This window comes from Felis catus, chromosome A1 (genome assembly GCF_018350175.1).
Source record: "Felis catus isolate Fca126 chromosome A1, F.catus_Fca126_mat1.0, whole genome shotgun sequence".
Taxonomy (NCBI): Eukaryota; Metazoa; Chordata; class Mammalia; order Carnivora; family Felidae; genus Felis; species Felis catus.
Window position 1 is genome coordinate 227,846,240 of NC_058368.1, and position 24,750 is coordinate 227,870,989.

Here is a 24,750-nt window from a genome sequence, read left to right on the forward strand (position 1 = left end):
ACATGCCATATGGATTCCCCAAGTTAACGCTTCTTGCAGAACCCAAGAAAAGGATATTTATTTCCTCATAACTACCTTTGAAGTTTCCCTAGTAATTACACAAGTTTGGTCCCACTGGTCAAGGCAGTCTGGGGGACTGCTGTTACCTTTCAAATCAATAGGAAATCTTTTGGAATGAACTCGGTTTTGCTCTAGCTTAACTAGAGAAATACTTAATTGGATTTGGGTTTTGTTGCTATCTCATTGTTTTAAAACTATTTACATTTCCTTGATTACTAGTGGAGCTGGCATTTATTTGTGGGACTTCTCTGAATGATCGGTTTGCCTGTTTTCCTTATGGATTGTCTTACTGACTTGAGGAAGCCCTTTTTTTCTTACAGGTATAGAATTCTTTGATTTGTAATGAAATGTTTACTCCCAGTTTGTTATCAGCCTTTTTTTTTAATGATTTAAATTAACATACAACAAAACTAATGGGGGGCGGGGGGTGCAGGTCTATGTATTTTAACACATACAATCAGCAACACAGCCAAGATACAGAACAGTTCCATCATCCCCCAAAATGCCCCTCATGCTGACCCTCTGTAGTCATGACCTTCCAAACCCTAACGCCTGGCAATCAACCAATCTGTTCTCTCACTGTCCTGTCTGTTTGAGAATGTCACAGAAGTGGAATCATTCAACAGGAGACTGCCTTCCTTTACGCAGCATTAACCGAGTGGGGTGCACCACAGTTGATCTGTTCACACCTACAATGTTTTAATGCTAATGGCAACATCAGACTGCAAAGGGCCCCCAACCCTTCCCAGCAGCAGGACAGTAACAGCAGCAGACCACGTACTTCTCTTCTGGAACTGCAGGGAAAGAGCAGAGGGTTCGCAGAACTGCCAGGACTCTGCAGAAACCCCTCCTAAAGAAAAGCCAAGTGCAATTCATCACTGTCCCTAACAGGACCACAGACTGTAAGAAAATCAGCCTGATTAACTCACATGAACACCACTAACCCAAAGTACCCTAGACCTAGAATCTATTCTTTACTTCGATAACGTCTTCATTACGCTTTCTCTGTCAGGGTAACCGCTAAAAGGTACTAATTTATGACAAAGCCCAAATAGAGTAATGCTTCCAAAATACAAGATTTGCTCTGCAGATTTCTCCACATTCCTCACCAACCAGACAAGAGTAGACATGTGGCTAATTAAAACAGTCAGTAATCTAAAAGTCAAGTATATTTATCACCAAAATGAAGTTCTTTATTTCCACAGCACATCTGGCATTAGACCAAATATTACAGAGTCACAGGAAAAAAAAACAAAACAAAACAAAACAAAACAGAAGCTACACCCTTTCCCCAGCTTAACAATCTGCCACATGCTTGGAAAAGTCTGCACACACCTGCCCTTCTGCCCTGGACATATAACCTTTCCCAGAGAGCAGGTGGTTAGTAATTTGGGTTTCCAGGGGCTTCCTCACATGGAGAGGAACAAAAAGGAGGAAATTAAGACCAAAACTATTCAGTAAGCACACTACGTGTCCCCATCCATGAGGAAGAAGTGAAAATGAGTACTTGTGCACTTGCTGACCATTACACAGCAGAGATGTGTGCCCATGAACAAGAATGTCTGCAAGGAAGGCTTAATAATGTCAAAAGGTTGGGAGACAACACTGGAAATTCTAGCCAGATATCTCCTTTTCCTCTTTATAAACTGGCAGAGATGGAGTGAAGTCGGGGTCTCGCAGGGGCTGGGCACTGTGGTGAGTGAGGAGGCAAAGGTCCCAAGAGGCAAGACCTCCACTATGGCCACAGGAGGCCCAGAGACGGTGGGGAGAGGAAGGTGGAGGAGGGGAAAGCAGCAGCAGCAAACCAATGCTTTGCAGGGCCCTGTTCCCAGTCCCTCCCTCCTTTTCTCCTTCTTGGTCCTTTCCCCTCAGTTAAGAGGTGCTGTGACAGGAACTCCCAGGGGGATCAGCCAGGATTCCTAAGTGCCAAGGTCACCGAGCAGACTCCCCATACATGCTCATTTCCTTGCCCACCGCTCTGCTAAACCGCTCATCCGCAGAATCTAGAGTAGGAAGAGACAGAGAACTCTGTCGCGCTATCTAATCCCGCCTGCCCCTCTCTCCAACCGTGGGCCCATCCAGATCCCTGCCTGCCATCAGCTTCAATGGGGCTGAGAAGCAAGGAGAAGTTATAAAAGATGGCACTCTCCACCCACAAGACAAATAACACAGTCACTGCTGGCAGCTCACCCAAGTCCACTCAGATGAACACTTGGGAGAGGAAGGGATGAGACGGACATCAGAGCAAGCCACCACCTTCCACCAAAATGCACCGCGAATCTCCCTCCAACCCATTTCTTCTCTGTCCACGGAGTAGCTGCTGTTCCCGCCAGTGGCACTACTGAAATTTGTCAAGACAACGCACTTAAGGAAATAAAAACCAATTCATTATAAAATTGAGGAGGAATGAAGGGGGTTGTTAAGACTGCTTTTTATAGTAAAACACAATTCATCCCTATCAACAGAAGTGATTTTTACTAGGCAGTAAAGTGTGGCTATTGATTAAGAATTTGACTTTTCTCTGGAATTCCGCCAAGGATGTCAGATAAAATTTTATTTTCTCAGTACAGGAATCAAGTAAATAAACTTAAAATAAATACCAGATCCAGCTGACTTACATTATGACAGCTTCAAACACACCTTGCACTTTCAGTTAGAAACAAACCCCAAATTTATCATAACATTTCAAAAGTCTAGAAAGACCATCCTAATCACTTTTTTTTTTTTAATGTTTATTCATTTTTGAGAGACAGAGACAGAGACAGAGCATGAGCAGAGGAGGGGCAGAGAGAGAGGGAGACACAGAATGGGAAGCAGGTTCCAGGCTCTGAGCTGTCAGCACAGAGCCCGACACAGGGCTCGAACTCACAAACCCTGAGATCATGACCTGAGCCGAAGTCGGATGCTTAACCGAATGAACCACCCAGGAACCCCTAATCACTTATTTTTAATATACATTTGAGGAACATAGTTAAATCACAGGCTTCACTTTGAACAGAACCACTTGTGTCATTTATATCTTGCTTAATCATTTAAATCGTTAAAATGGCTTCATTTGAATCTTGGATGGCTAAACCGCAAAGGGAAAAATACAATATCCTGCGTCAATAAGTCAATTTACAAGGTCTCAATGAGAAGTTTCTTTCAATGATTGTTTTACTGTGCTTTGATTTCTTGAAAGTCACTTATGGGATTATTTTTAGCTATCTCTTTGCTTTCCTCTAAAACTGAACCTGAATGCCACCAAAAAAGGAGAAACTGACATTCTCAAATAACATTTTCTTCGACTCCTTTTTTCAAAATATTGAAGGTAACAAGGACTGAATTCGTAATACAATAATTATTATTAGTGCTCACAGAGACCAAAGCTGCCAGACTTCTAAATATACACAGATGTAGTGTGGCCAGCTTGAGGCCTCCACTTATGTGGTGTTAGCAGCATAAATATGAAGAAAAGCATCCCTGAATGCTCCATGAGGAAATCATCATATCGAAACACAGAAAGATATGCATACCGCTCCATCACTAAGTAACAGACTCAATTTTCTTCATATGTTCTGTTGGAAAGGGCTGCAGCCAGGAGTTCAGAATAAGATCTAATGAAAGAAACCCAACACGATGGGCTGTGACGCTTCAGAATAACCACAACCTTTATTCTCTGCACATTCATCTAATGCCAACCTAAAACATGCCAGGCAGGTTAAAAATAATGCATTTATGTAAGTACCCCCCCCCCCACACACACACACACACTTGCAAGGTTAAATAGAAAGCTCTGAAAGAATGATTTATTGCCACAAGAATACAGCCCCAAAATAGATTGGCAATAAAAGTGATTGGTCCCAGGGGGCTTGAGAACTAATGTAAGCAAAGTCCTGGCCATGAGAGGCCTCCAAGAAAGAGTGTACCAGAGTCGGGGGCGCACTTTCTGGCCCTGACCCCACCCCTACCAGAATTACACTCTGAGCAAGTCACTTGACCTCCCTAGAAGCCTGATTCCCTTTCTGTAAAATAAAGAAACTGGACTAGCTCACATCTGTGATCCAACCGCCCCCCCCTTTTTTTTCCTTTTGAAATCTGCTTTATCTTTCCTAGAACTGAGGTCTGTGTGAAGGAGAAAAGTTTGAAATTCACTAACACCTGTGGAAAATCTCAGCTGCCCTCTAACACAGCATCACCACGTATTTCCGCTCAATCCAATTTAACACTAATTGACCTGCCTGCTGGTGCCAGGTTTATAAAAAAAGGAGAGTCGGGATGGTCAAAATGGATGAGAAGTCTCTGTGCCAAGGACCTGAGCGGGGAATGAAATGGCAACATATGAGGTAAGACCTTGACTGAGGTGGACACTGGGTGACACAAAGCAGGGGGAAAGGGCAATCACTGCTCTGAAGCCATGAGCTCTCCAAAGAAAAGTGGAGAATAACCATCAGGTGCTGAGGGCTCAGAGGGAACCACAGAATACGAGAGGGAAGCGGCCCCTGAGCCATCCCCCCCACCAAGTGCAAGCACCCTGACCCCAGCACCTCTGAGCCATCTCCCCCCACCAAGTGCAAGAGTCCTAACCGCAGCACCCAACTCTGAAGCTTGGCAGGTGGCGGTGCCCCTGCTGAGCACTTCCAGTAACAGAGAAATCACATGGCAGCTGATTTTATTCCCGAACTGCTCTAATTGTCTAAAAAGTCCTATTAAGCTGAAGTCTTTCTCCTTTCATCCAACCATGGGTACTAGTTTTCAATCCATGACTACAAAGTTAAAATTTAATGCAGGACAGAGAAAGGATAAAAAGGAAAGAGAATAAGGTAGCCAAGCAAACAGTTCCAGGGCTGAGAAATGAAAGGCAACCAACAGAAATGCTTTGTCTAGGACACGTTGGCAATTTTAACTACCAGGCTCTTTTTGGAAAAATGTTCACACCCTAATCTGTCCACCGCAGTCAATGAGAACCTTTTTCCTGTGTTTCTCCATCTTAGAAAAGAATGTCAGATTTTACTGATGGACTTGGCCTCTCCATTCAGTCATCCATATTCAATCAAAGCAGACAAGGAGCCCCCCACCCACCCCCGTCTGAGCCACTCTACCAGGTGAGGTCCCTACCCACAGTCCTGCTTCATCTGTCCTGACAGGTCCAAACCCCCCACCCCACCCCCCACAGATTCAACTGAATGGTCCCTCTCTACCCTCTGCTAGACATCACTGTCCTAGATGCTGCAGCCAAGATCTAGGTCAGGGATTCAGAGCTGCCCAAAGGAGGGAAAAGCACTTTAAAAAGATGTTCCAGACTTCCCCTGGGATGGGACAGTGCAACTGCTGCTACTTAAAATCTGCTCTGGCTCCTGATTCCAGATCAAACAACTAAAAGGATGGTTTGTCAAATCATTTTGGAGGCTGGAAGAAAGGAACAAACCAGTGAAAGCATTGCCTGATTTTGCCCGAAACTGAACATGGACAAGAGTCCGGGCACGGAAGCAAGCACAGGTGTAGGCATGGCCACCAACAGACTTATCTCCCCAGATAAATCCTGGGAAGAGCTACACTGACAGGGAGCAAGTTTTCTGTGGGCATTCAGTCCACCCTAATGTCTTTTGGGCTCTTCTTAGCAAAAGAAGTAATTTCTCTACTGTGCATAATAAAGATGTAAGAAAGTCTGGTCTCACAAGCACCAAAAATTCCATCTCCAGGGCACAGGAGCCTTTCTAACAGAGAGAAGCTGAATTCCGCACAGAATCTATTATTCCGTGACAGGTGGTAGAAACAGAAAAAAGACAGGCTAGACTTTAGCTTCAGGGCATGAAGGGAAGACGTCCCAGTTCTGCTATTAGGAGGTAAAAGGAGGCTGCTCAATCCGGCTAGCTAGTTGCACACCCCCCCCCCAAAAGGGGGAGGGGGGGAGCTTTCACTTGAAGGAGTTCATGTTTTCCTAAGCCTTTGCTTTCTGCAAGGACCTCACGCGGAGAGAGAGAGAGCACTAGGAAGTATATTAACCCCAAGCTGACACTGTAGAGTCGGTGTATGTCAGTCCCAGCCATATCCAATCTGTTAAAACGACTCAAAAATAACCCCGCTTGGCAAAGATCAAGAAAACGAGGGAAAGACCGTGCTACACCAGGCATCTACTGGCACTAACTTCTACCTCCGACCATCGCCCTCCCGCTGCAAACTGCTTCTGGCGACCCCGAATACCGAATTTGAAAGAGGCCTGGAAGAAACGTGAACCGCCGGCCACCAGCGCGCGCCCCATCACAGGCCGCTCCCCAGACGTCCCAGCCCCGCCGTCCTCACCAGCACCCAGCACACGCCCTCCGCCCGCCGGGCCCGGCCGCAGACCTGGCCCGCCCTTCTCTGTTCTCCGGCGCGGAGTCTGCATCCTCCCGGCCCCGCGCCCGCCCGATCGGCGTGCGCTCCGGGCTTCGGGCCCCCGAGGCCATCGCCGCCGCCGCCCGCTCCTCCGCCGCCGCCGCCCGGACGCGCGAGCAGACCGGACTGGGGCGGGGTAGGGGGGGGGGGGCGGACGAGGGGCGCGGGGGCGCGGTCCGGACTCACGCGGGATGTGGGCCCAGGCTGGGGGCGCCGCCGCCGGGGTCCCGGGGACGCCCTGTCACGCCCCCCAGACCTCCTCCCCGCGGGACTGCAGCCAAGCTCACCTCTCCCACGGGCACCCCCTCCTCGCTGGAGAGACACCGGGCCACCTGGCACTGCCTCCACCTCCAAGCCACCCAGGCAGTGCTCCGCGCCTGGCTCCCCCAGGGCCACCGCGCTCCCAGATGTCCCACCCGGGCCGCCCCCGGAGACAATGGCTCACCCGCCTCCCGGCCCGCCGCGCTTCAGCTCGGCCACCTCCCCCCTCCCTGGGCAGCGGGTGCCATGGCTTCCCCGTTTCACAGAAGCCTAGGCAGCGGCCAGGGAGGTGACAGGCTGGAGGACCGAGCAAAGAAACCGGGCTGCTAATGGGGTCGAGGAGGGGCCAGGTACAAATCGGCCACAGAGACCGGCCCAGATGAGAGCCGCTCTCCCGGGTCCGGCCCCGCCACCCCCGTCCGTTCAGCCTCCGGGGCAGGGGCCTCCGCCCTCACCGTCCCCGCCGCCGACTCCTCGGCCCTCCCGCAAAAGAGACAAAGAGCCGGCGCCCCAACCCGTGGAGCGGTGGCCACCGGGGCGGGGGACGGGAAGATTTTACCCCGGAACGAGGGGCGGGCGCAGGGAAGGGCCAGTCGGCGGCGTCCGGGCCAAGCCGCGGCCCGCGGGGAGGTGCGGGCAGTGGGACACGCCGGTGGAGGTCCGGGAGACCCGGCGTGGGGGTGCAGCAGCCCGGGCCAGAGCGCGCCGGGCCCTACGAACGGGCGAGCACCGGGCGCGCCGGGACTCGCGGACCGCGCCTCCGCGGCGGGCTTGGCCGAGCGCGCGGGCAGCGCCGCAGTTGCACTCACCGGATCGGAAGAAGGCCGCGATGTCGGCCAGGTCCTTGGCAGCCTCCTCGGCCCCCTCTCCCGCGCCGCCCCCGCAGCCCGAGCCCGCCGCGCTGGCCGTGGCGGCGGGGCCGGAGGACGCGGCGGGGGCGGCGGCGCCGCCGCTGCTGCCGCTCATGGCTGCGGCGGCGCCCGCGGCCGCGCCCGGCTCGGGCCCCGCGCCCCTAGCGCCGCGTGCCGCCCGCTCCGCGCCGGGCCTGGCGGCGCCGAGCGCCCAGCTGCCCGCGCCCGGCGCGCGGACGCAGAGCCCTGGGGCGGCAGCGGGCGGCGGCGGCGGCGGCTCCGCCAAGGGAGCGCGCCCACATAGACGAGGACTCCGCCCGGTAGCCGCGAGCCGGCCGCGGGGCGGGGACGCGGAGCCACGGCCTCGGCGGCGCCGCCGGCCGGAGCGCGGGCAGCAGCGCGCGCCGCGCGGGACACGCAGTCGCAAGGGCGGGGGCCCGTGGCCGGCAGGAGCTCCGGGATCACGGGCGCCGGCGGCAACCGCGAGCCTCCATCTTGATTTCAAATGGGGAAGGAAGGAGGGGGAGGGGGAAAATCACGGCTGAGGGAACCCGGGTGAAAGGAAAAGGGAGAGCAGGGAAAGGAGAGGAAGGAAAAAAAAAGAGGGGCTTCGGGAATTTCCGGCGAACATCGTCAGGGGCCCGAGCGTGGGCTCGGCGGGTGGGCGGGGCCTGGCGGGAGGGGCGGGGCCGCGCCCGGCGGCCGGACGCCCGGAGAGCCGGCGGGCGGCTGCGTGAATGCTCAGCGGCGCTTCTAGTCCTCCGCCCGGGTAGCTCCAGCCTTTGGAAGGAGCAGGAACGCTCCCACCAGCGGGGGCGGACCTTTCCTGCGGCCGGCACCGTCCTCCGAGCGCTTGAGCTGGGTGTTACAGACGTCGCTCGCGGGAACGGGTGACTCAGGCACCGGGCTGGCATTGGCACATAGACCGGGCTCCATAATAGTTGTTGAATGAACCGAGCGCATGGAAACAGTCCCAGAGGCGAGTGGGGCACGTCTGAACTCCTGGGGGTACAAGTCTTCTCGTCTGTAGAATGAGAGTCCAGACTCACAGCTCCTGTCCTTATTCCACCAAAACGTAGAGAATGGGAAAGGTGGTGAGAGCTGGGAAAACCGAAGGAAATGAGGAATGGGTGACACCCACCCAGCTTTATGGGAGTTCTGTGTCACACCAGAATTTGACAAATATTCAAGTACAAAACGTTTTTGACGTGGCTGCGAGAGGAATGAGCAGAAGGTATGGGTTTCAGAAGTTAAAGGATCCAATGCTGAGAGTCAGGAACATTGATTAAAAAAAACACGGATGATGAAATCACTGTAATGCATACGGGAAAGGAACAATTAAATAAAGGGTGGGTAGTGGACATCAAGTTTTACACTGTCAGAGAGGGAGGTTATAGGTGAACAAGACGAGGAAGCTAAATGAGTCTTGTGATACTGGGTTAGAGTTGGAGACATCGGTATGAACCCATGATGAGCTTAATACAGATATAAAGATTTACAGATATGTGTCTATGCATGATGTATTTCCTTGCTGTATCAGCAGAGTGGACTTAGAAATTAACACTCCAGGAACAAGCAGTACACCTGGCACTCAGATCTTGTTTTTAATAACACCATTCTCCAGTAAAAAAAGAGGTCTCGTTGGGGGAATGGACTGCAGCAGGGAATATACAAGATGAGCCTGGAGCATCTTGTTCTGCCAGAAGGTAAGGAAGAGGTCAAAAAGAATTTTTTTTTTTTTTAAATCGAGAACAACAAGGAAGGAATCTGTCGAAGGGCCACAGGAGCCAACTGAAAGAGTTTCCGATGGCCAAAACTGGAAAACTTTGAGCAACAAAATAAATAAAACAGTACTTGATTATAACCCAAAGTATAAAATAAGTATCCATGGCTGCATACTGACCCAAATAAATGATTAAATAAGTAAATAAATGAAGAAAATAAGACAACTTTCCCATGAAGTATTTCAAATCATTGATGTAGATACCCTGCCCTCAATGGGATGGAATAGAACTCTCCTGTCTTTAACTATGGTCGGTACATAGTGACTGGCTTCCTAAGAGTAAAACATGGAAAGAGGGGAGAGTAACTTTACAATGGAGAAACCTAACAAACGCTAATTTAGCCGGTGATCAAGGTTAACATCAGTAGCGATAAATCATGTGGATGGTATGTGCCCTTGATCTGATGTAATGAAAATGGCACTTTACCTCTGTGGTCTTCCTTCCAAGAACACATAACCCCAGTCTAGGCATGAGAAAAGCATCAGACAAATCTGAATCAAAGAACATTCGACACACTACCTGACCAGTATTTACCCAAACTGTCAAGGTCATCAAAAATTAGAAGAGTCAGAAAAACTATCACAGCCAAGAGGAACCCAAGGAAACATGACAACTAAATGTAATATAGTATTCGGGATGGGATCTTGGAACCAGAAAAAAAAAAAGAATATTAGTTAAAAACTAAGAAAATTTGAATAAGATATGAACTTTAGTTAATAACATACCAAAACTGATTTAATTGGAATAATACAGGGAAATTGGCTGTTGGGTATAGGAACTATGCACTATCTTTTCTGTAAGTTTAAATCTATTTTAAAATAAAAGTTTCTTCTTAAAAATTTTAATTATATGTGCAGTATCTCAAAAAGAAAAAAAAAATAGGTCCAAATTTCACGGGTCATCAGGTGTGCTGACGTTTCTTTTCTGTATTTTTCTGTGGGGATAATTTCTGTCTCCATCTCCCCATTCCTCGCGGCAGAAGTTTAATCCTAGTTCAAGGAAAATGCGATCTCTGGAAATTTTCTTTATCACTTGAGTGCTTTTCCCCTCCTGCCTTCTTCCGAAAGTTGCAGCCAAGCTCCCAGAGGTGTTGGTGATAGCACAGGGTGGGGACAGGGAGGTTGCACATGGTTCTTAGTCATCATGGGTTCGTGCTGGCACTGGGTGCCACAGGGTGTCCCATGCCTGTCCCTCTCTTTGACATTCCTGCCTGGACTTCGGGCATTGCTATGACCTTGCTGCCTTCTGCTGTTGTATTCTCCTCACCCAATCATGGGGACTCCCAAGGTCAGCTGACAATCGGTGCCCTCTGGAGCTACTCCCAGGAAAACATTCAGGTGCTCACTGGGGAGCTCAGACCCCCCCTCCTCCTCCCACCTGGCCCCAGAAAGTGAGGCCAAGTTCTCACTGTCCTAGATCCCTCAAGCCTACCTGGGCACAGACTTCCTTTCTCAGAGATTCCCATCGGGATCTAATGCTATTCCACCTCCTCTCCCCCAAATTGCAGAATCATTTTCTCTGAAGGAAAAAAACGTCACTCCACTTTCAGCATGCTGTCTTCCAAGTCTATTGTTTGGGGCATAACCTTTGTGTTCTTAAGGAAACTCAAATTTAATACTCAAAAACCCTTTACCTCCAATTATTCCTTCAGCCATGGATTCCAGAAGTATATCTTGAAATTCAGGAGGCAAGTGCCGATTTCTTTCTTTTCCTTTGCATCCCACCCATAGTAACCCTCACCTGCAGGTAATGAATAAAAAGCCTCTGTGCTTCCCAAAATGGTGGGAAAAGTTCAGAATTTTGAAAAATAAAAACTGCTCGGGTGAGGACAATGGGCAGCAGATTGGACATCATGCAGCCACAGAAGGATTGGCAATACCTCAGTGCTGGCACCTGGGAAGGGACAATTGAAAAAGGCTGATTCTCTTGGAGGGTTCTTGGGTGGAGGCAAGTTCTGGCTGTTGGGAGGTGGGCTGTTTTGAGGAAAAGGGATGTGCCTACACGGCAACGAGTGCGAAGGATGTTGGGGATCAAGACAGAGAGGGAATGTATTTGGGTGAGAGGTGTATATTTTGGGCAAAAAGATCTCCCTAGGGTTGAGCTCCAGGTAGTGACATTTCCAGGAGAATGATACAGAAGACCTGTGACTGAGTGTGGGACATACATGAAGACTCACCCAGATTGCAACAGAAGGCTGCACACAGGTTTTTCCCTTCTGCCATCTGAGTATGTGTAGGGGGATCTAAACAGGGTTTCATGACCCCTGCTGTTGACCCTACCCAACCTTCAAAATTCAGCTGAAATTTCACCTCCTTTCAAGCAGCTCCTATATGAACTCACCTCTCCCTTCTCTGTGTCCTGCTACACCGGTCATTCTGGCATTTGATCATGTGCTGCATCATATTGTTTACATCGTTCGTGTTTACGTGCAAGATGGGGAGATCCTTTGCAGTCAGCGTGCAAGCATCGGCCTGTCTCCTGTGTTACCTAGAGCTCAGGCACAAAGGTGTGAAGCCAAAGAAATGGAGAAAGCCAGCTGGGGAGACACTGCAAGCTGCCTACCCACCCCCCTTTCTCTCCTTCTTACAGGAACCCAGGGCCAGCTGAACAACTCTACTGCCCGGCTCTGGGGGTTATGAGACAGGGTGCTGGCTGAAGAGGTATAAATGGAAGGGACTGGGCAGGACTTACCAGACAGAGTTCAGATTCAGCATGTGCACCCTCTTTGCCCTTTGTCTTCTCCGGAACACAGACGAGATGCTGGAGGTAAAGAGGCCACTGTGTGACTCGAAGAGGGTGAACGTGAGAACAGAGCACATGGCACAGGTGACTCAGGGAGTTGCCCACTCCCAGACTTCTTGTTATATGGAAACACAAAAGGGAAAGAAGGCCCTGAGTTTAGTGAAGTTCCGAGTTCAGTTTCACGCACCCAAACCAGCTCCTAGCAGATAGACTGGCCCCAGTTCTTCATCATTGTTTCTCAAACTTTTCCACGAAAGAAACTCTGGAGATGGAGGGTGGTGAAAGTTGTATCCTTGAGGATCTTGGTGGGGAAGCGCAAGGAGCCACAAGATGAACGGGTCTTTGAAATCGCTCACTTTTTCTTAGAAAGGCATGTGAATCTTTCCTTCTCCTTATACATGGATATTTATTTTAATATGTGAATAATGTCTTAATTCAGTTACCAGTTGTCTGGGGTTGCATTGTGTCTCCCCCCCCAAAAAAAAAGATACATTCATACCTTACAATGTGCATTATTTGGTTGTAGGATCATTGCACATATATTTAGTTAAGATGAAGTCATACAGGAGTAGGGTGGCCCCTAATGCAATATGATTGGTGTCCTCATGAAAAGATAGCCATATGAGGGTACAGGGGGAGGACGGCACATGGAGACGAAGACTGGGGTGGTTCCTCTGCAGCCAAGGAATGCCAAAGATTGCCTGCAAACCACCAGAAGCTAAGAGGAAGGCAAGGAAAGATTCCCCACAAGTTTTGGAGGGACCGTGGCCCTGCCGGCACCTTGAGTTCAGACTTCTAACCTCCAGAACTCAGGTGAGACATTTCTATTGTTTTAAGCCACCCAGTTTGTGGGACTTACAGTTATGGTGGACCGAGGAATCACACAACCCAATCCAGTCTGCCAAATTTGTGAGTGAAACTGTCATACTAGAGAGAAATTTATACATTGACCTTATAGATAATATTTGATTGGTGCTTAAGATAAAGGAAAAGAATCCGGGGGTGCCTAGGTGGCTCAGTTGGTTGAGGATCTGACCCTTGATTTCGGTTTGGGTCATGAGCTCATGGTTCATGAGTTCGAGCTCCTCGTAGGGTGCTGCGCTGACAGCATGGGGTCTGCCTGAGATTCTCTCCCTCTCTCTGCCCTTCATATCCCACCCTCTGAAAAAGAAACAAACAAACAAACAAAAACGAATCCAGAGAAATGTAGAGAGTTCCAGCCTGATTAGCTATGAGGGTAAATTAATGTTAATGAGGACATACTATGGAAATGTGCAAATGATAGCTTTAGAGATGATGCTTGACCTCTGACCAACATTGGAACCTAAACTCTAAATTTGAGCTAAAGAGCATAACATACCTGGAGCTTTAGACCTGACTATTTTGCCAAAGGGATTAGTGTAAAAAGTGAGAAGGGCATGGGACCAAGGGCTGAGTTTTCATGCCACACAGTGGGTAGCACTGGGCAGAAGTGTGACTTGAAATGCCCTGAGAGTCCGCAGTTTATCCTAAGGCAGATTAAGAAGCATGTGAGGAAAATAAGCAGGTCCATAGGAGCCAGGGCATCTAATTCAGCCCAGGCCATGCTAAGTTGTCTCACAAATGACTACAAATGAACCCAACTTCTTGGATTTCTTTGATTTGGAGTAACCTCCACTAAGCCAGAAAGGTCCAAGCCAGAGCCTCACGCTGCTCTGAACCCATATCTGCAGGCCCAGGGCCCCAGGAATTGCTAAGTGGCCATGAGGGTTGATTGGTAAGAGTCTCCCGAGCCCCTTTACTCCAGTATTTTTTTTTTCAGTCACTGAAATAGCTCTAAATATACAAATCAAGCAACGGGCCCCCAGTGAGAGGTACAAGAGGGAATTTGATGGAATGAGCCTGGAAAAGAAAGAGAGGATAGAATTTGGGGGAATTTGAGGTAGATGGGGCAAAAGTATGTGTGCGTGTGTGTGCACACATGCCCTTGTCTGCCTGTGTTTGGAGTAAGTGTCGATGAAGATCTTGATCTGCTAGCAAAGAGGCCCAATAGGTACCAGAAGAAAGTTAAAGGCAGATCCAGCTTTGAAAAGAGCTCAGAGTGGAAAGTTGCAAGGTTTTATTATTACTGATACATAAATGAGAAGGGTATATAGAAGAAGTGATAGTGTCTATTTCCTGTCTTGGCTTCGAACTGAACAATGTTGCAGCCTCATTGTTTATTAACTGCTATCTTTCTGTTCCTGGCCAGTAGCTCAAAGAACTCCACATTGAGCCCCCAGCCCAAAATATGCAGAATCAGAAATTCCACTGGGTGAGATTCACTGATTCTGATCCTGGCCAACTTTAGGTCTTGAAGATTTCTCTTGAAAGGATAAATACTCCTGGGAGCGCTAACACCTTAAACCTTTATCACTTAATGCCTTCTAGAGAGGATTAGTGGATTAGTTCAGTGTTGGCCCAGAGTAATGAGGGATAAAAGAAGGAAGAGAGCATTGGATGGTACCATTTGGGGCACCTGGCTGGCCCAGTCTGAAGACCATGTGAGTCTTGATCTCAGGGTCTTGAGTTCGACCCCCATGTTGGGTATAGAGATTACTAAAAAAACAAATAAACTTAAAAAAAAAAAAAAAGGGAAGGCACCTACTTTGCTTTTTCCTAGAGCTGGTCTTTCTGCTTCTGTCTAGTGTAGACCTTGAAAAATATTCTGAACTAGTTCATTTGCAGGGGTGGTGAAGATCTTTATATTTTGGGGTCATCAGTTTTTCACTGAAGGCCTCCCACTGCACACCGGAAGAAAAGTAAAGACTCCCTGTCCAGTATGGGGCCGTTTTAGAAGTCTTGATTTATTCGTTCAGTAAACTTTTTTTTAAATGTTTTATTTGTTTGTTTGTTTATTTATTGTTTTGAGAGAGAGCATGAGTGGAGGAGGGGCATAGAGAGAGAAGAGGACAGAGTATCCAAAGCAGGCTCAGTGTTGACAGGCTGACAGCAGCAAGCCTGACTTGGGGCTCGAACTCACGAACCATAAGATCACGACCTGAGCAGAAGTCAGACACTCAACCAACTGAGCCACCCAGGTGCCCCAAATGCAGTAAACATCTATTGAGTCCTTATGATATGGCAGACACTCTGTTAAACCTATATGACAAAATAAGCAGAAATGCTTGTCCTCATAGAGCTTATTTCTAGTGGGATAGGGTGAAAGTACAAAAATAAGTAAAATGAACAAAAAAGAGGCACAATGGAGAGGAGTTAAACAAGAAATGGGGAGAAGGTCGGGGCGAGGGGCAGTGGGGAATATTACATGTGACATTTGAGCAGAGATCAGAATAATAGAATGAACTGAGTGGATATCCTGGGGATGGGAATTTAAAGGAGAGGAAAGAGCAGAGGCAAAGGCCCTGAGGCAGCTCAGCATGCTCAGCGTGGTGAAGCCCACAGAGGAGGCCAGTGTGGTCAAGTGTGGGGGAGAACAGGAGCCCCAGTCGGTGAAGTTCAGGAGCCTCATCGTAGGTGCTTTGTGAGGACTCTGCCTTCTAATCAGAATGAGATCACAGCTGTGAATTATTGTACGAGAAGCTTCTAAGTGATGAAAATGAGATATTGTGTGAATTCATCAGGTTTGGAAATAAAGTAGAAGCTTGTAAAACGCTTTCTAGGGGCGCCTGGGTGGCTCAGTCGGTTAAGCGTCCGACTTCGGCTCAGGTCACGATCTCACGGTCCGTGAGTTCGAGCCCCGCGTCGAGCTCTGGGCTGATGGCTCAGAGCCTGGAGCCTGCTTCCGATTCTGTGTCTCCCTCTCTCTCTGCCCCTCCCCCGTTCATGCTCTCTCTCTGTCTCAAAAATAAATAAAAAAAACGTTAAAAAAAAAAAAACGCTTTCTAGGGGCGCCTGGGTGGCTCAGTCGGTTAAGCGTCCGACTTCAGCTCAGGTCATGACCTCGCGGTCCGTGAGTTCGAGCCCCGCATCGGGCTCTGTGCTGACAGCTCAGAGCCTGGAGCCTGTTTCAGATTCTGTGTCTCCCTCTCTCTCTGACCCTCCCCCATTCATGCTGTCTCTCCCTGTCTCAAAAATAAATAAACGTTAAAAAATTAAAAAAAAAAAAAACAAAAAACAAACAAATGAATGCTTTCTAGAAGAAGGTAGTGGAAAGAACCTAGAAACCAGCCACTGTCATCTCCCAGGGGGAAGGCTCCAGCAGATGTATGTGTAATGCCATCACACCAACTAAGGGGACCCCACTGAGGCAGAGTTGGCCAGGGACACAAAGGTGCCACCTGCAAAGGGAAAGCGGGGGCACCCCCACGTGACAGGCCCTGGCCCGCACTGACCCCTGTGTTCTGGAGCCACACTTGGAGGACTTCTTCCCTCACAAGCCAAGGGGCCTGCCACACACCTCCATCCTCCCCCCACCCACTGCTCTTAGGGACCTAGAGGCGAGAAGGGGCACAACAAGGACATCACTTCTTAGCACCTCGGACCTCTCTTTTTACTTCCTGTTTCTTTTACTCGGGCCTCAGAGTAGAATCGGGGCCTACACAAAGCAACGAGGGCCCCCAGTTGGTGGATTGGTTTTCTTTTCAAGACCAGGATAGCTGACTATCTTCTTCTGTAGTAGACGTTGTTACGAAGTGAAAAGGAGCCCCAACAGGGACTGGTTTCCAGCGCCAGCTCTAACACTGACCGGCTGTGTGATCGTGGGCAGCTGGAATGGAAAAGCGAATGTTGTCTGCCCGACGCCAGCCTTCAGGAGCCGCCCTTCCCCAGGGAGACCCCATCTGCGGTCCTTGCTTACACCAGATACACCGGGTAGCCTGTTTGCTCCTCCTCCATCCCTGTTGCCCTTCATCAGAGGAGCAAGAGAGCAGGACACAAGCCAGACTGAAGTCATTCCTGCTCAAATTAGGGAACATGGCGATAGGAGATGAGGAAAGGGCAAATGGACAGCAGGGGAAGGTCAGGGAGCCGTGGGGGGAGAGGTTAGGCTGGGAGCGCTGCCCTTGTTCTGGCTTGGATGCCTGTCCCCTTCCCCGGCCTCCTACGTTGAACCCTTCTCCTGAGATCACCTGTGAGGTCTCCAGCAAGAAGCACGTCACTGAAAAGGAAACCCGTTCCAGCTTTTCACCAGCTCAGAGAAGCAAGGAAAGGAACCAATAGCTATTGGGGGAAATCTATCATCTGGACCTTTCCAAGGTAATGGCACATGGCCTCGAAAAGCCATGCTCTCTCATTCCTTCACTCCCTCCTTCCAAATCCCCACCTCGGGAACATCTTCCGAGGTTCTTGGTCTATCTTGCCTTCCTGTCTCTTCCACTCTCCCTGATGTCATCTAATTGGTGTCCCCGTATACTTACCTTTCCTGAGACAGAATGAAGGAGAAGCCAATGATAAGATGAAGGTGAGACTGTATCGAATTACAGGGGAGCAGTTAAGTCACACGTGCCTGGACCTCCCCAAGGCAGAGCTCCAAATCTGCTCTAGGTGGAATCAGCCCAGATCATTTCACCCTGGAGTCCTACAGAAGTAGGGAAGATTGAACATGACATGCTCTGCCTTTACTGGGACTCATCTACGTTTGAAGATGCTAGCCTTATATTATTTAATTTTCCTTTAATAAAGACCCATGTGTTAGCTGTTTTAGGATTGGTAGTAGGAACGTTTGTCTCTGCTGACAGATGGTTGGGCTTCCTTTTATGAGCTAATGCAAACTGTAGAAGTCACCGTGTTTCCTTTTATTCCTCGGAAGTCAAAATGCTCAGAATTAAGTTACATGCTTATTTGCATCAGTTTGACAATAATCTACTTGTTACATGGCTTTTATTCTTTTTAAAGTTTTTACTTCTCTCTTTCTCCTGTTTCCTCGAGTTATCCTTCTGAAGAAGGCTGGCTGGCTGGCTGAGTAGATGGTTAGATAATATATAGTTAGACACATAGACTGACAAACCAATTGGGCTGAACTGTGAGTAAGGGAAATACAGACTCCAGTACAGTTCCTCTCCTTTCTGATCTTCCCTTATTCCAGAGACCTACCTTCTCGGTCAAGATTCCAGTGCTTTCTATATTTATCAAAATCTTCTTGGGGCGCCTGGGTGGCTCAGTTAAGCTTCTGGCTCTTGGTTTCAGCTCAGGTCACGATCTCACGATTCCTGAGTTCAAGCCCCGCATTGGGATTCTCTGTCTCCTCTTTCTCTGCCCCTCCCCTACTCACGCTCTCTTTCTCTCAAAAATAAATTAACATTAAAAAAAAAAAAAAAAAACATGGGGCGCCTGGGTGGCGCAGTCGGTTAAGCGTCCAACTTCAGCCAGGTCACGATCTCGCGGTCCGTGAGTTTGAGCCCCGCGTCGGGCTCTGGGCTGATGGCTCAGAGCCTGGAGCCTGTTTCTGATTCTGTGTCTCCCTCTCTCTCTCTGCCCGTTCATGCTCTGTCTCTCTCTGTCCCAAAAATAAATAAACGTTGAAAAAAAAAATTAAAAAAAAAAAAAAAAAAAAACTTCTTGAGAGGCTACATAGCATGGTAACTAAGAGTAGGTCTCCGCAATCAGAGTCAGTTTCAAATGTCAAATTAGCAACTAAATCTGTGTAAATATAAGAAGCTTACCCTCAGTTTCCTCATCTGTAAAATGGGGATTAGTAGCATTTTTTACATGATACAGTTGTTCTGAGATTTTAATTAGATAATACATGTAAATTGCTGAATATGGTCGAGCTAGTATATTGTAAAGGCTCATGAATATGTGAGTTATTAATTATTATTATTATTAAATTATATGACCTCCTTTGATCTTTGATGCTTCCCTTTTTATGCATTCATCATCATACTTTTGGACTATTGCAGTAGCCTCTGACTTGTCTCAGAGTTAAAAATCTTACAGCCAGAAAGGATTACCTAATCCCGCAGCCCCAATTTACAAATATGAACTAGAGAGACTTGACAAGAGAAATGCCATGTCTATGTGACATAGTTACACGACATGGGTTTCAGCAGATGGGGTTGCTTAGCCGTGTCTAGGTATATAATTGGTGAACTGTTAGGTACCTTGAACCTTTAAAGAACCACCTAGGAAGGCAGCTGAGCTGTACCTGCACTAGGGTATTTCTTTTATTTATTTATTTATTTATTTATTTATTTATTTATTTATTTATTTTTGGGACAGAGAGAGACAGAGCATGAAAGGGGGAGGGGCAGAGAGAGAGGGAGACACAGAATCGGAAACAGGCTCCAGGCTCCGAGCCATCAGCCCAGAGCCCGACGCGGGGCTCGAACCCACAGACCGCGAGATCGTGACCTGGCTGAAGTCGGACGCTCAACCGACTGCGCCACCCAGGCGCCCCAGCACTAGGGTATTTCTATATGCAGGTGGAGTTGCCTGTTGGAAGAACCTGTCTGAGGAGACTCTGGGGCCAGAACTCATCTACAGGGGAGAAGGATCCAGGTATGAGGAGCTTGGACCAGGAGCTGTAGGCAGAGAGTGAAAATTCAAAGAACATGGGCTTTGGTCCAGCCTCCTGGATGCTAGTCTGGCTCCCAAGTCTGACCAGAAGTGAACACTGAAGGTGCTGGTAACCAAATCAGTTACACGCTAGAGTTCAAGTGATAGGTGGCTACGAGACCCCTTAATGCCAGAGGAAGGTGGTCGTCTCTCCTCATTCTCCTGCAGCCCACATTCTGGCTTTAGCCTCCCCAGGGCTCTGGCTCATGACTGGAGCCTCAGGAGGGACCACAGCAGCTGGTGGGGTGCACAGGACAGGGGCAGGGCCTGCTGAACCCAGTAGGAGGGAACATACATCTGTGACAGCCCCTGCAACTCCTCCAAGTACTTGGGGCAGGGAGCTTTGGTGCTTCGCAGTTACTTGAGACTCTGTGTTAGAGTGATGAGTTTACCAAGCCAGTGAAAGTTGAATATTCACTGTAGTGGAACATTATTTGTCTCTGCAGGTGTTTAAGGCTACAGAAAGGGGGCGTGTCACAAAGGAACACAACAACTGGGGGAGGAGGCATCTGTCTCAGGGACAGGCTCTTGCCCTGGACTGCCGCACTTCAGTGTCCCCCCAACCATTAGGGCGTAATCCCACTGATCTTCTCGAATCACGGGGTGAACTGCGCCACTCCTTCTCAAAACCCTTCGATTCATTCTCCGCTCGTTAGAACACTCTTCAGACTGCATGACATTAAAGATCCACCTTGTTAGCGCCCCAAACCTCAGAATCTCCTGCAGCCTTTATTTTAAATTCGTATTTTAGAGAGTCTGCTCCAGGAAGAAGGTCTGGAGGTGTCCCAGGGGACCCGCCATTCCCAGGTCCTGATATCCATACGTGGTGTAGGATCTGGGCAGGAAGACCCCTTTTAGTGCCAGGACCTCAACCACTTTTCAGTATAGATCCAAAGGGGTACATCCAGAGAGCACCCACTGTTCCAGAGTCTTGCACTGCATCTGTGTTTACCACAGGTCTTTCACTCTTGATGGGCTGAGGTGAGAACTTCTTACCAATTCTATGCTAACTTCCTCACCATTCTATCTAGAGTCCCTTCTCCTTATCCAATGAGACATTGGATTGTCTTTTCCACTCACCCCTCGAGCTCAGACCAGTCCATTCCTTCCTTGTGTCCTTCAATGCACCTGGTACACTGCTTTACAGATTCAGTAAATGTTAAAAAAAAAAAAAAGAAAAAATGCCCATGGAAATAATGAACTGCAAAATCTGACTTTTGTCACTCATCTTTTTAAATAGGAATGTTAGTCAAGCTCTTGCCTCCCACAAGACAATTTAAACCTTTTCTGCAATTACTTTTCTCCAATTATGCAACTGAATGTTCTGAAGAGGTTTCCCACATTAGCCCGCACCGAGGTTTTAGGGGCCCCGGAGGCCCTCTCCAGGACCGCGGGAAACACACCAGCACAGTGGAGCTTCCCCATAAGCCACATTCCTTTGCTAATGTTCCCCTTGGAGAAGACAGGACAGAGCAAAGTAACATCTACCGAATCAAGACTTTTTAGTGGCCAGTTTTAACCCAACCACTCTGCTTTTCTAAGCTTCTCTCTTTTCCTTGCCCCTGATTACGGCCTCCAAACCAGCAGCCAAAAATATAGGATGTGGGAAAACTTGAGTAAGAGAGCAAAACCAGAATGTTTTCAGCCTTTGGGGGGAAAAGCCTTTTGTTGTTGCTGTTGTCTTGCGTATCTCTTAAATTTCACGGTTTAGCAGGCAGTAGCTGGACGGACCCATTAGTTATTTATTGAGCTTTGTTCTTTGAGAGGTATTGTGCCACTGATGATTTAATGCCACAGATCATAATTTACACAGAGCCCGATGCGGGGCTCAATCTCACAAACCATGAGATCATGACCTGAGCTGAAATCAAGATTCAGACGCTCAACTGACTGAGCCACCCAGGCGCCACTTGAGTAATATATATTCTTAATTCGACTTAGTGGGTTGTTTTGTTTTGGTTTGGTTTGGTTTTCGGTTTGTTTGTTTGTTTGGTTGGTTGGTTTAAATTCTTTCTGAAAAAGGGGGCACCTGGCTGGCTAGGTTGGTAGAGCATGTAACTTTTGATGAAAGGTTTGTGAGTTCGAGCCACGCTTTGGGTGTAGAGATTACTGAAAAAAAAAAAAAATCTTAAAAAAATTGTTTCTGGGAGCACATTTGGTGGCTCAGTCATTTAAGCGGCTGACTCTTTCTTGATCGCGGCTCAGATCATGATCTCACGGTCCGTGGATTCGAGCCCCACACCAGGCTCTGCATTAACAGTGCAGACCTTGCTTGGGATTCTCTGTCTCTCTCTCTCCCCGCCCCTCCCATGCACACTTTCTCTCAAAATAAATAAATCAATTTAAAAAAATTCTTTCTGAAAAGCTATGTATCCTTTTTCTCCATTTTGTGAACCTGGCTCAATGGCCAGATTGAGAAAAAAAGATACATGTCCTGGACACCAACGATGTTTTTCGGCTTTTCATTGGCTTTCCATGATCTGACCCCAGGTATTTCCTTCTTGGTCTCCCGACCACAAACCTCATAAAACATAGTTCATGGCTTTATGTCTTTTATCTTTCCCTAAGAAGTTCACCAAGACCTCATTTCAGCTCCTCGGGCTTGGGTTATTCTAAAGTGCACTAATGAAAGGAAACTAAACTCTAGCATCCCTAGCCCTGCCCGATGGGAGTAGCCATCGTGACAAAACTGGAGAGTCATGTGGCCTGGTTGGTCCTCATCTGCTGTCCAGACCTAGCCTGCTGCAGTTTGCTCTTTCTCCGTTCCACCCCATGGAGCCCACTGCCGCCAGTATCCCCCAACAAGACATTTTCCATTTCTCAACCGCATGGGGGTGAATGGGAGGGTTGAGGGGTATTTATTCCCCGATCCCGGCGTTTCCTCGCACGTGGGTGGACCTTACCTGACTGGTGACTTTGGGAAGGGAACCAGGCAAGTCCAATCTTGCCGCTCCTTGTTTTTCTCTTAGGAGCAGTTGCTGCCAGAGGCTGGCGTCGTGCCCTGCTCCTCGTCCGCACCTGCGTGAGGAGGCCCACAGGGGTTCGGTGTTGAGTAGTTCATTCCTGCCATGCACAGAAGCCGCAATGCTAGGTTCCAGCTTGAGCAATAAGGAAGGTGGTAGTTCCTCAAGTTCCCAGTCCCTTACGTATCTCTTATCAGTTCAGAATGCATTTAGGGAAAACAGAGAACACGTGTTGAGCACCCCCTCCGACACCCCAGGATAGTTTACCAATCTTCCTTTATCATCACTCGCTTCTCCTGGCTTGTGTTACCCTATATTTTCGTGTCGTTGTCGTTGTTTTCCTGCTGACGTTCCAAGTCTTCTCAGACTCTTCTGTGAGGCACCTCTTCATGCAACCATTCCTTAAACTTCAGCACTCCTTGTAGTTTGGGTAACTCTAGGCCCGTCTCTACCCGCTGTTTACGTAAATCTGCAGGAGGCTCCATCTACTCGTAAGGCCTCTATTTCTCATCGAGGTGCTGATGATTCCTCAGCCTGCATCTTCAGTGCGGTCATCCGTCCTGAGCTGCAGACCTACGTGGCAGTTGCTTGGTGGGCATCTCTTCCTGGACATCTGATGGGCGTCTCAACTCAACGTATCCGTAACTGAAGTCATCGTGCCTCCTCAGCCACCATGCTTTCCTTTCCTCCAAACCCGCCCCATCTCAGCAAATGCCACGGTCATCCATCCAGATACCTGGTCATCATCCTGACCTCTTCCTCACCTACACCTCCTGCTTCCAGTCCATCATCTGATTCTCCTGACTTTGCCACCTGAATATCTCGTGAATCCGTGTACTTCTTTCCCTCCCCCCAGTCACCACCCTCTCTTACCTGAGTTACCACAACATTCAAATTGTTAGCCTTCCCCTAGAGCCACTCCGTCCACTTTGCTCACTATATTGCACCTAGCACAGTCTCCTCAAATGCACTTCTAAGCATACCACTCCCTTGCTTAGAATCCTTCCATGGCTCTCTACTGCTGGTCTTAATCTTCTTCAGTAAGGTCGATGAGATCTGGCCCATATTTCCCCTTTAGCCTTATCCTTCCCCATCTCCCGGAGCTACATGTGCTCTGGCCCTTTGTATGCGCACTTTTTTCTTCTTGTGTCACCATGCAGCCATCACACCTGTCACTGAGATTTTCCCCACAGGGCCTTCCTTCATCCCCAAACTGTGTACAATGAGTCAATTAGATGCCCCCAGAGGCCCTGTATTTAACCCTATGCCATTCCTATCTCATAATTTCCTATGTATCTGTGTATATTTGTCAACTGGACTATATATTTGTGGCTGGCTCGATGTTGCCCCATCCAGATCCCCCTTCAATGACAGATTGGTTGCCTCAGCTGCCGGGAACGATGTCAGCAGGCGGCCTTCAGCTGTCACCCTCTTCAGGGAGCATCTCCATTACAGGACGCAGTCATGCCCCTTCCTGAGCAGCCCATATCCAGACTGATTCAGGGGTATAAGGGCTGGCCATGTCGGCCACACTTAGGACAACTTCTGTGGGCTATTCTAACTCCTTGAAGTTGGCTGAGACTGTCATCGGGCCTGCCTCGACAACATCTGGCAATCTTTCGTGTAACTAGTAGGTGCACAGGGTCACTCACTCACATGTAAAAAGTCATTCTCTCTGGATATAAGACATGAAGGGAGAGGGGCACCTGGCCGGCTCAGTCAGTAGAGCACGTGACTCTTGATCCCGGCGTCATGGTTCAAGACCCACATTGGGCATAAAGCTTACTTAATTAACAAAAAAAAAGTTTAAAAGAGGCATGAAGGTAGAAATGAAGAAACTAGAGTTGCAATAAGCATAATGTGTTCCTCAAATTAGGCAAAATGCAGTCTGCACTAAGCAATGCTCTTGTGAGATAAAACAGATCTGTTCTCCTATCTTGCAGCCAGTAGTTTCAAGGTAAGAGGTAAGAGCCCTTAGCAAGGTAAGAGTTTCTGTTCTGTGTTTTGTCAGCGTGACTTGCATAGGGCCAACTAACATCGATTTGGTTTAAACATCATAACTGAATTTGGTAAACTTTATTTTTCAAAGGCCTGTAAGTGAGGATCATGTTCAGAGGACTCACTTAATGAAGTACCAGATGTTGGCATATTAAGAAGAATCATTTGATTTGAATTCAGTTCTTTTTTATTTTTATTTTTTATAGTGTTTATTTATTTTTGAGAGAGAGGGAGAGAGAGCAAGCACAAGCAGGGGAAGGG

At 48.4% G+C, this 24,750-nt stretch overlaps 1 protein-coding gene and 1 long non-coding RNA gene across 7 annotated transcripts in view; one reads left to right on the top strand and one right to left on the bottom strand.

Moving 5' to 3' along the window:
• Positions 1-7,659, bottom strand: part of TRIO (trio Rho guanine nucleotide exchange factor) — a 354,620-nt gene extending 346,961 nt beyond the window's left edge. For 5 of the 6 annotated variants that reach the window (XM_023239465.2, XM_045038728.1, XM_045038725.1 and 2 more), the window contains exon 1: positions 7,488-7,659. In XM_023239465.2, coding sequence (XP_023095233.2) covers positions 7,488-7,644 — 157 coding nt within the window. In that variant the 5' untranslated portion in view covers positions 7,645-7,659. Of the gene's footprint in view, positions 1-6,387; positions 6,443-7,487 lie in introns of those variants that run through there. The other variant, XM_045038713.1, reaches the window with a different exon arrangement.
• LOC123380472 lies at positions 4,143-7,098 on the top strand. The gene is made up of 3 exons (XR_006586296.1): positions 4,143-4,385; positions 5,034-5,144; positions 5,407-7,098. It is a non-coding gene; the product is annotated as an uncharacterized LOC123380472 (long non-coding RNA).
• Positions 7,660-24,750: the final 17,091 nt, after the last annotated feature.